The 10,764-nt window shown below is 36.0% G+C and overlaps 2 protein-coding genes across 3 annotated transcripts; both read left to right on the forward strand.

Moving 5' to 3' along the window:
• The first annotated feature begins 218 nt into the window (after window positions 1-218).
• samd8 (sterile alpha motif domain containing 8) lies at window positions 219-7,858 on the forward strand. 2 transcript variants are annotated; one of them, XM_073827284.1, is made up of 6 exons: window positions 219-345; window positions 3,853-4,429; window positions 4,710-4,805; window positions 5,807-5,924; window positions 6,574-6,724; window positions 6,831-7,858. In XM_073827284.1, the coding sequence occupies exons 1-6, from the start codon at window positions 252-254 to the stop codon at window positions 7,133-7,135; spliced, it is 1,341 nt and encodes a 446-aa protein (XP_073683385.1). In that variant the 5' UTR covers window positions 219-251; the 3' UTR covers window positions 7,136-7,858. The 2 variants fall into 2 exon arrangements, with proteins under 2 accessions (XP_073683385.1, XP_073683386.1); XM_073827285.1 differs by lacking the exon at window positions 219-345 and adding an exon at window positions 2,418-2,545.
• A 1,319-nt stretch (window positions 7,859-9,177) lies between these two features.
• Window positions 9,178-10,393, forward strand: msmb (microseminoprotein beta). The gene is made up of 3 exons (XM_073826493.1): window positions 9,178-9,294; window positions 9,745-9,847; window positions 9,951-10,393. The coding sequence occupies exons 1-3, from the start codon at window positions 9,207-9,209 to the stop codon at window positions 10,063-10,065; spliced, it is 306 nt and encodes a 101-aa protein (XP_073682594.1). The 5' UTR covers window positions 9,178-9,206; the 3' UTR covers window positions 10,066-10,393.
• Window positions 10,394-10,764: the final 371 nt, after the last annotated feature.

The raw sequence follows: 10,764 nt of genomic DNA on the forward strand, positions 1-10,764 counted from the left end.
TGCCAGTACATTACATTCAAGTACAGCGTGTAAAACAAGATAATGATAAGAAAGGTCAACAGTAATGAGGGTGCGGTCAGTGTTGTTACAACAAATCTCTACTTTGAACAAGTTCTTTGCTTTCCTCGAACAATGTCATATTTGGGAGTTCCGTAGCCACACCCAAGGGGCGTTTCGTGTGACGATAATTCCTGTTTACATGCTTTTGGGCGTCACTGGCAGCATGGCAGTGACTCAGAAACCGAAGGCTGATGTGGCTCGAGATCACAAGGCAGGGATGTCGAGCTCTTTGGCGAGGATTTTTAACACAACTGGATAATTTAAATAACCACACGGACAAACAGGGTAAGCCAGGCGCATAGCTGATATGACAAGCATATCCCACCCCCAAAACAGACACTCTTCCACGCTGATGGAGTCTGACCCATAGTCAGATTTGTTTCAGAGTTTTTTCTCTCTTTCTGTCTCTGTCTCTCTCGTAATATTGTTTAATCGCTTGTTTGAGTTTTTATCTGAGTTCATACAGGAGTCGAATAAATGCGTGTATACGGATTCAAATTCCTTTGGACAGACAAAATGAGAAGTCACTGTTTTACTCTATAAGGGTTATTCATTTTTTCTATTTCAAAATCAGCAAGAAATAATCTTTTGCTATCATTTAATTACCTCTATGTTGTTTTAGACCTGTATGCTTTTTCCCCGTTAAACTCAAAGGGAACTGACGAACAGTCACCATTCACTTTAGTAACTTTTTCCATACAATTAAATTCATGCAGTGGTGACTAACATTCTGACTAATATAGAACCATTTTAGATGTTATTCTGGAATGTGGCTCTACCTTGATCGCGCCTTTAGGAACACAGGTTACTATCACAGTCGGATCTGTGATTACTGTCAAAGACAGACTCACGGACCCCTTGGATACTGGAACCACAATTCAGAAATCACTAGTTGGCCACACAATATGCGATTTTAATCAGGGTTAATTTATTTATTTATTTTTTCATTTTGAAGATTTCAAATTTCTAAAAGTAACTTTGACGCCACCATCTGAGGTTTGTGGTATTGCGCAATCCAGTTTGTCTTTTGTCCCCTCTAGCGTCCGTAGTTAGCAACAACAAGATTTTGGAACCAAATATATGAAATTATACACAGACACGTTGTTTTTGTGTTATTGAGGACTCTTCATATTCATAATTATTTTCATACTGTACAAACTTTATATTAGATAGTTGGCTGGCCACCTTAATTATGCTCTCTGACACACAAATCACTCAAACTGTGACTCAGTGTGTGTGTGTGTGTGTGTGTGTGTGTGTTTGTTTTAAATGCTAGCTATTTGTTGACCACCTCCTGGCCCAAACTGTTATATTGTTTGTACATTTTTAGTACAGTTTTTAAAAGAAATTCACTTTTTCACTTAACTGAAAACTTGTTTTACTAAACCGAAATTATGTGTGTTAGTGAATGTATATCAGATGAAACTCATCCAAATGCCTTTGGATTTGCTAACAACAGACTGTTTGTTTATGCAGTGTTGTGCAAGAGGACAGGCGCTTGGTTTTAACCGCTCTGTAGTGTCCCTGAATCAATAATTGTTCTTGGTACGGAGTGGCAGTATTCTTGTATGTGTGTACAGTATTTGTATTCATACCCAATGCTTGTGATCACTTTATTGTTAATTGAAATAGACTGGGGCTGTTTTAGTTGAGGTTTATTGATTTAAGAAGCTTCCACTGAATGTTGCAATATTTTTTTCCAGTAATTCTGGTTTCGTGACAGTCACATGTTTGACAGTCTGTTATCGAGGATCATAGCTGATCAGTAATGTAGATGTAATACGGTACATGGTGAACATGTACACACAGCACATACCAGTCATATGCATTGCATGCTGAACATTTAAACTGAAAGTTCCCACAAAAATGAAAATTGTGTCTTTTGTGTAACACGAAAGTGTTAGAAATGTTTGCTTGTTTTTAGTATCCTGACTGTTGTGCCAACAGATCTAACATAGTGCACTAATACGCGTCTGTGTGTGTAATGTAAATTAACATGTTTAAGAATCATCAGTGCTATCAGATCCTGTACATCTGTGTATAAATTGCAAGTCCTTTGATCTGATGACAGGTGTAAACATTTAAACTTGAATTAGAGATTAAGGACAAGATGTTAAGTTCTCTTTACTTGTCTAATAAGTGTTTAGTGAGTTCACATAATTCAAGACAGCATGCACCGTTCATTAGGTTTGTGCATTTAGACTTAATTCAATCCAGGACGCTGATCACATTTTAAACATTCTTTGAACTGATTACAGAGGTTACACACAACCACAGATAAGAAAGTGCCCCATGTAGGCTGTGTTTGTTAGAAACTGCACTTTAGCACTCAAGCATCAGAATCAGCAGAACTTAGCACTGAAGATTGCATGAATGTACTCAGATACAGTACTATAGATTGTACACAGACCTTTGGAGTCAGAGACTGAGAAGTTAAAGATGGTGAGCTAAAGAAGGTGATTCAGGGAGACCAGGAGTGTATAAAGTAAGTGTCTGCTTATTCTGTTGGATTTATTGTTGCTAATTGGATTAGGGATTTGCAAAAGTACATAATTCAAAACCAACTTGCCCGAACTAATTGACTAATAACTAGTTGACTAATGATTCCTAAAGACGTAGTCCACCCAAAAATGCTTAAATATTTTAGTAAAATTATTTACTTGCCCTCATGTTGTTACAAACCTGTACGAAGAACACTGAAACCAAACACTTTTTGGAGCCTATTGTCTTCTTTTGTATGGACCAAAACTACAGACATTTCTCAAAGTATCTTACTGCACAAAAGAAAATTAGTCGTACAGCTTTGGAACGACTTGAGGGTGAGTAAATGATGACATTCATTTTTCGGTGATTTATCCCTTTCAGGAAGCTGTGTGTAGTTAGGTTGGTTTTTGGTGTTTACTGTACATCACAAACAGCTAGATGGATTGCAACAGAATGGAACAGAATACTAGGGAACTGTTTTAGCTTGCATGCAAAAATAAGCAAACTGATCAGGCGATCAGCTCGTGATCCGGTGTTTTCCACGGCTCAGAACGGCTCAGTTTATAGTGAATGCAGTGAACTCGTTTATTGCATGTGCTGTGAGTTTAGCATTTGGGAATGCAATGGCCACCAGTTATGCTTTATTTTCGTAGCAAATGATTACAGCATTTACAGCAGACGTGTTTTTGTAAGTCTGTTTTCACTAAAGCTGTAGTTTTCCATCAAAATAAAAGCTCTACTGCCATTTCCATCTAAATAAAAGATTAAAAGTGCAGTATAAATTGCTGACAACTAGTGGTTTAAATGGGTAATGTTACTGCAGTCCAAATTCAAAATATCTCTTTCAAGTGTAGAAATTAGGAAAGAAGTACTGTAATGTCCCTACTGTAAAGCTAAAAAGTAGTGTTAAAAAAAGAAAAGTTTTATAATATATGGCTATTACTGTCATAGGAATAACAATAATATAAAATTGTTGTTATTATTATAATATTCTATTTTGTTTGGCTTTTTAAAACACCAGTGTGAATGTAATTTAGACTCAGACAGTATACCACAAATAAAAAGAGGGTTGAGTCGCCTTTAAAATTCAGGTATGAGTCAATTCACTGACTTTTTTCTAACTTAAGAAAATGGGTTGCATGAGATAAAATAATTTAATTTTAAAATGTACAAAATTTTCATTTTTTTTCCAATATCATATTGTGGACTTCATATCACAATATTATCGTATAGTGAAATTTTGATGTCATTACATCCCTAGTTTCTACATTTACTTATTGAGTAATCATCATCACTCTGTTTTTGCAGGTATGCCGAGCTCCAGGTACATTGGTGTGGACAGTTGGAGCACTAAGCAGGTCGCTGGATGGCTCAGAGATCAGGGTTTTCGTGAATATGTGGATCTCTTATGCTCTAAGCACCGTCTGGACGGTGTCAGCCTGCTTTGTCTTACTGAGACCGACCTAAGGTCTCCTCCACTGGAGCTTAAGGTGCTAGGTGATATCAAGAGATTGATGTTGGCTGTGCGGAGGCTACAGAGACAATACACATCCGTCACTGACTCAGGGTTAGAGGTTAGTGCGTTCTCTCTAATAAACACTGGAGGAACAGACCGTGTCATCTCTAAAGGCTTCGCAGAGCGAGGATCAGGAGACCACCAACACTGTAATGGGTCGGTCACTACAGTTGGTGGGGAACACAGTTACTCGAATGGCAAGCGTAAACAGTATTGTGGACGGTTGGATCCAGAGTACTGGAAGACCGCACTCAGCGCACTGTACGCCATGCTGGTGTGCGGAGTGACTTCATTCGTCATGGTGCTAGTGCATGAGAGAGTTCCTGACATGAGGACTTACCCGCCACTTCCAGACATATTTCTAGACAGGTGAGTTATATCTGAATGGGTTGTGTTGAAATATTTTGGGACAGGTGTGTTGTATTGGTTTAACAGTGCAAATAAAGTTAGGTGAAAATATTTTCTTGGTGATAAGCACCATCACAATGATTTCAACGCATAACTTCATTTTTTTTATTTTAGTATTAGAACATTCGATTAGATATATTTCATAGTGTTTATTTAAACCTTTCCTCAGTGCACGTTATCTTTTCTTGTGGTTTGGGAGTGTAAATATCAAGAATTATGACTCTTGTTATTTATGTGTCAGTGTTCCCAGAATTCCCTGGGCCTTCTCCATGGCTGAAGCATGTGCAGTGGTGTTGGGTTCCATATTAATGCTGGTGTTGTTGATGCACAAACACAGGTAAACACACAAAGAAAGAGTCAAAATGCAACCCTTTGAGCATTTAAAGACATTTATATAACGTAAATGATGTCTCTTACTGAAATATGTAGTAAAAAACCTATCAAATATTTACAGTATTAAAAAAAATCAACATCGGTTAATAAATATTACTATGGGGGCGCCATTATTACGTAAAATGGTTGCACTCTGTAAGCTACTGGCACTAGCTGTTGCTATTTTTACAGCAACACAACTCAGAAAATAAAATACTGATACAATAACCACAGCTACTGAAAGAGCTTACAGGTGGCGATGCATTTAAGCATAGGCTTAAACCAAATGCCCTTCCATCGATTTTTCCCCACTAGGAGTCTAAACGCCTCCAGATATCGAGTGAAATCCACATTTAGGAACTCTTTCAGTGGCTGCGGCGTCATGACAAGCATCACATGTTGGCAGGATGGCATCTGGCATTTCTTGTCTTTGCCATTTTTTATCCTCTTTCAGTAGCTGTAGTCTACTAAAAGCCCCAAAGCCATCAGGGCTGAAGACACAGGTCTTTAGGAAGTTTTATTCATCCACAGGCATCTTCCCATTCTTTTCTCCTCTTATCGCTGGGGAAAGGAGTGATCACTTACATTACTTTTCTAGTTGCCCTTTCACTAGAAATGAGCATGGCACTCCCCATAGTCCAAAATATGTATAAAACAATGTGGATTTTTTTTTAAATTACACAACTATTTTATGGGTTTTCTATTACATATTTCACTAAAAGACATCATTTATGTTATATTAAGCCTTACAAGTCTTAATACCTGGGGTTCCCTTTAATGTTTGTAATTATAAAATTTTCAAAGACAATCCATTTCTTTTCAGAAATTGCTGGTACTCAATGTAAATGTTCTATTATTACAAAAATCCCTTGTAAATGTGTGGTACAACAGTGAATTTCATACTGTGTATATTATTACTGTTATGCATTGCTCATTTTCCGTCTTTCTCTGTGTGTGTTACTCTAGGTCGATTTTGTTTCGCAGGCTGTGTAATTTGACAGGCACTGTGTTCTTGCTCCGCTGTGTCACAATGTTTGTTACTTCACTTTCTGTACCTGGTCATCATCTGCAGTGTTCAGGCAAGGTGAGGTGCACCTAGCATTGTGGCCACGGCTTTTGCACAGGCAAAATACCACCATGTTTTACTCAGAAAATATAAAAATATTGACCTGTTGAGACATTAGCTGTCCATTTTCTACAAGTTGGTATGATTCTTTAGGGTCTGCATGAAATGTCTGCAACATACTTTGGTTAAAATTTCTCAGTGGTCATAAAAAACATTTTTACCTTGTCAAAAACAGCTCTGTTCACAGTGAGCCGTTTCAGAGCATGTCTCTTTAAATGATAATGAGCTCTGCTCAACCCTTTCTCTTCCACGGAAGTGGAAAGGTGATTTGCAAATAATCATAAAAATATGAAGCATGAGACTTACTTTTTCTGAAGGTGCAGCTGGATCATGACTTGATAATTGAGTCTGTTTTAAAAAAAAAGAAGTGAATTAATTTTTATTTTTACGTCTGCACACTGCAAAGACACATGTATATGCAAAATATCCCCTTTAAAAAAATAATATATATATAGTATTTTTATGAATAATATTATGTTTATTTATTTTAATATTATTATAAACATTTTTTTTTTCATTTTTGTCATTATCATCCTCTTACACTTCAGTTTGACCTCCATCCATCTGTACAGTTATATGCATTAATATGCATATCTGTGTTTTGCAGATATATGGTGATGCATGGGCAAAAGTGCTGCGTGCATTGGAAATCTGGAGTGGGTTTGGCATGTCTTTAACTGGCGTTCATACATGTGGTGATTACATGTTCAGTGGACACACTGTGGTTCTCACCATGCTCAATTTTTTTGTCACTGAATGTGAGTATGCAAACAGTGGAGAGTTTTACTTAATTAAAATATCCAGCGTAGTACTTTTATCAGATGTATTTCAGTGCTGTGATCAATGTCTTTTTGCAATGTTTAGACACGCCACGTAACTGGAACTTCATCCACACCATGTCTTGGGTGCTAAACCTGTTTGGAATCTTCTTCATCTTGGCGGCTCATGAACATTACTCCATCGACGTCTTCATCGCATTCTACATCACCACCAGACTGTTCCTGTACTACCACACGTTAGCAAACACACAAGCCTATCAGCACAGCCGCCGAGCACGTATCTGGTTCCCTCTCTTCTCTTTTTTTGAGTGCAACGTGACCGGACCTGTTCCAAATGAGTATGGCTGGCCGTTCTCCAAACCCGCCTTCATGAGGATGCTTCTAGGATAGGCCATCTGTGTTTATGTCTAGGTTATACTTTGGCTCCACAGTCTTTGTGTTTGGAGTCCTGTTAAAATTATTTATTTTTTATTTATTGCGTTTGTTCACGTTGTACTGCTTTTTTGTTTTGCTGACTAACACTTCTTATAATTTCACCATGTCACCAAGTACATGTGTTTTCTCTAGTTGCCTTATTTTACAGAATCACAGTTTCATTTTACTGGTGAAACCATTTTGAGAGCTTACAATTGCAGATTTATGTTACACTAAGCACAGTGTTTAAACTTTTTGAGACATGCAGTAAAAGTGCTAATATACATTCAGTGTTTAATAAATCATAATACATGATGCTTCCTATTCTAGGTCTTGACACATCATAATGGTGCATATTAATAAGTCTTACTGCCACAGAGATATAATTGCTAACACATTTTTTGACACTGTTTTTAATATGCAATCATTGTATAGATTTAATTTATTTTTTTACATGATTCCAGGAATAGATAAGTATTATGAAATGTTTTGACAATATCAGTAACATGTTCAGCACTTTTATATGGACTTTAAAGGGAGATACAGCATTTTCATTTACAAGTATGATTTGTGTTTGTATATGAGGGATTTGTGAATGTAAAATGTTTCTTTATTGCCGTTTTATTTAAATGTACCTTAATGCTAACAAAAGTCTTATCATTTGGGGTACCTGGAAGATACTGGAATAAAAGTTTACATACTGACTAAACAAATGTATGTGTGTATTTAAGTAAGACAGATGTCACCTGTGTTGTAGATTATCTTATTATGACAGTTTCTGTTTATACAGTTAGGTGTGATATACCAAGTATTACTCAGAATTTACAGTGCTGTTTGACTAGAGATTAAACGATTTAACTTTAAAGAACCTGACTTAACTGCAAAGTTTTCAGACAGACTGACTACATTTTAATATTGTTTCATTACGTGCCAGCAATCATTATATGAGGTAAGAGCACAGGTATAGACAATTTTACCTTTTTCTTTCCTTTTCTACTGACCTTCTTTACTTTACTCTACATGATGAATGTGACATGAAAACCAAACCTACATCAAGATAATATGAATATTTAATAGTTACATAAAAAATGTAAATTTATACACCTCATTTTCCCTTAACAGTGGGCGCGGCATTTGTCATTTCTTTCGATCTGGCTTCCGGTCTCATCATTTTGCTTTCTAGCTGTAGAAATACGCTCGTTTTGTTGGTTTATATTGCAAATTGGTGTGTCTTACCATATTACTTTAATGTTTTATCTTACTTATGAACACACTTGTAGTGCAAACAGTTTTACCGTTTACTGCACGTTGTTAATCTTCTCGTTACCGCAAGACTCGCCCTGAGGTATACTTCCGCGTTGAAGAATGGTGGATATTCATATCAACTATTTTAATCTATTTATTTATTAATTTAATAATTATATTTTAATTCCTTACATGTAAATTATTTAAAGATTAGGTCACTGAGAACAAATAAGAACAAATTTTCTTTGAGTATATTTGCTGAACTCTTATGATTCATTAGAGGTAATAGCCTACAAAAGGCTCTTTATACTTACGCAGTTGTGTTGAATGCCAACACATACAAAATGAAGTGACATGATCAAACATAGGCTAAGTATTAATTAATTGCTGTGGATAATAGGCCTTACCTTCCCATCATTAGTAAAACCAGTTCCTGTTTAATTAATAGAGAACAAACTTGTCATTTTTGATTTATTACAGCAATGCTATGATATAAAACGGTGTGAGAGTGTCCATTTGGCCACTTTTCAAACTGTTCTCTACAGCATTTGCTTTGCTGGACCTTTTTCAACATGGTACAGTACAGCTTATTAAGCCTTTTTAATTATAATGTAGCTATACAGACTTTTAGAATTATTTACCACAACAAAATACTACATTTGGTTTCAGCTCGGTTTTATATCACAATAGGGGAATGTCTGCAATTAATAGTTTTTTAATATTCATTCATGGAATATTCATTCTTGATACACTTTTCATTTTTATTCAGGTGTTTTTCCTGAAAGTGTGTATTCTTTTCTTCATGGTGGTCTCCTGTAGTGCCGAGTGCTACATTCAAAAACCTGCAGCTGATGTGTTATCCGTTGACAACATGGCAGACCATCCACAAGGTAATCAAAACTGTCAAAATCAAAGCTTATGACATTTATATGAAATATCTTCATGGAACATGATCTTTACATAACATCCTGTTGATTTTTGGTATAAAATAAAAATTGATCATTTTGACCCATGCAATGTATTGTTGGCTATTGCTACAAATATACCTGTGCTACTTACAACTGGTTTGTGGTCCAGGTTCACAAATATATTTACCTTGTATATTTAACATATAAACAATATTTAGCACATTAATATATTAAACACTAAATTTCATGTTTATAAATTAAATAGATGTGTTCTTTAAATGCTATCTTATACTACAGCTGTTATAAAATATCATTTTTGGGAGCTCTCAATCTAATGTCCCCTGTTTTAAATATTCATTGTCAATTATCATAAATAACAAATTTTGCATTTACATTTTTTTCGTGGTCCTGTGTGTGTGCTGGTTTATTTAGATTGTGTTGACTCTGATGGAGTAACCCATGACTTTAACTCTAAATGGGAGAAGGACTGCTACAACTGTGTTTGTACACTGTCTGGGATTAACTGCTGTAACAAGTACGTTTTAACTGTATTTAGGCTTAATATATTTAGTGTTTTCATGACAATTCGATCATTTTCGGTACAAAGCTTGCTTACATGATCTTGTCTGTGTGTGTAGGATCCCAACAGTGATAGAGCACCCTGATACATGTGAGATGGTTGTTGACAAAACAACCTGCTCCTTCACCATAGCACTTGCTTCAGACCACAGCAAACCATGCCCATATGCCTAACACAACTAGACTCAATCACACATCTATGGAATAAGTCTCTGATTGGGTGAAAAACATTACAAATAAAATAACTTAAGCTTAACTGTATGAATCGATATAATAATGTGCAGAATTGTTCATCACCTGTTTGTGCAAATTGCAGATATCTTCTCTGCTGGTTCTGAAGTGCCCAGCTTGAGTTCAGTAACAAAATTCCCCCACTAACCCTTGTTGTAGGCCTAAAACTGACATTTCCTGTAAATTAACTCTGCTAATCTGATTGGTTGACTAGAATGTTGTTCCAGGATCAACAAGGATCTTGATCCAGGAACATGTTGTACTTGAAGAAAATTATGTTTTGATTAAATAATGTTTACCTATTTTTCACACTCGATCCTACACTCTTAAAAATAAAGGTGCTTCATGATGCCATAGAAGAACCTTTTTTATCTAAATGGTTCCATAAAGAACCTTAAACATCTGAATAACCTTTTGTTTCACAAAAGGTTCTTTGTGGCAAAAGAAGGTTCTTCAAATTATAAAAAGGTAAGAAAGAAATGGTTCTTTAAAGAACCTTTGACTGAATGGTTCTTTGTGGAACCAAAAATGGTTCTTCTATGGCATCGCTTGAAGAACCTTTTAAAGCACATTTATTTTTAAAAGTGTAGAGGACACTGTCCTGCACTGTCCAAACCTAATCAAACACTCCTACCTGTAGGA

The sequence above is a fragment of the Garra rufa genome, chromosome 21, assembly GCF_049309525.1.
Source record: "Garra rufa chromosome 21, GarRuf1.0, whole genome shotgun sequence".
NCBI lineage: Eukaryota > Metazoa > Chordata > Actinopteri > Cypriniformes > Cyprinidae > Garra > Garra rufa.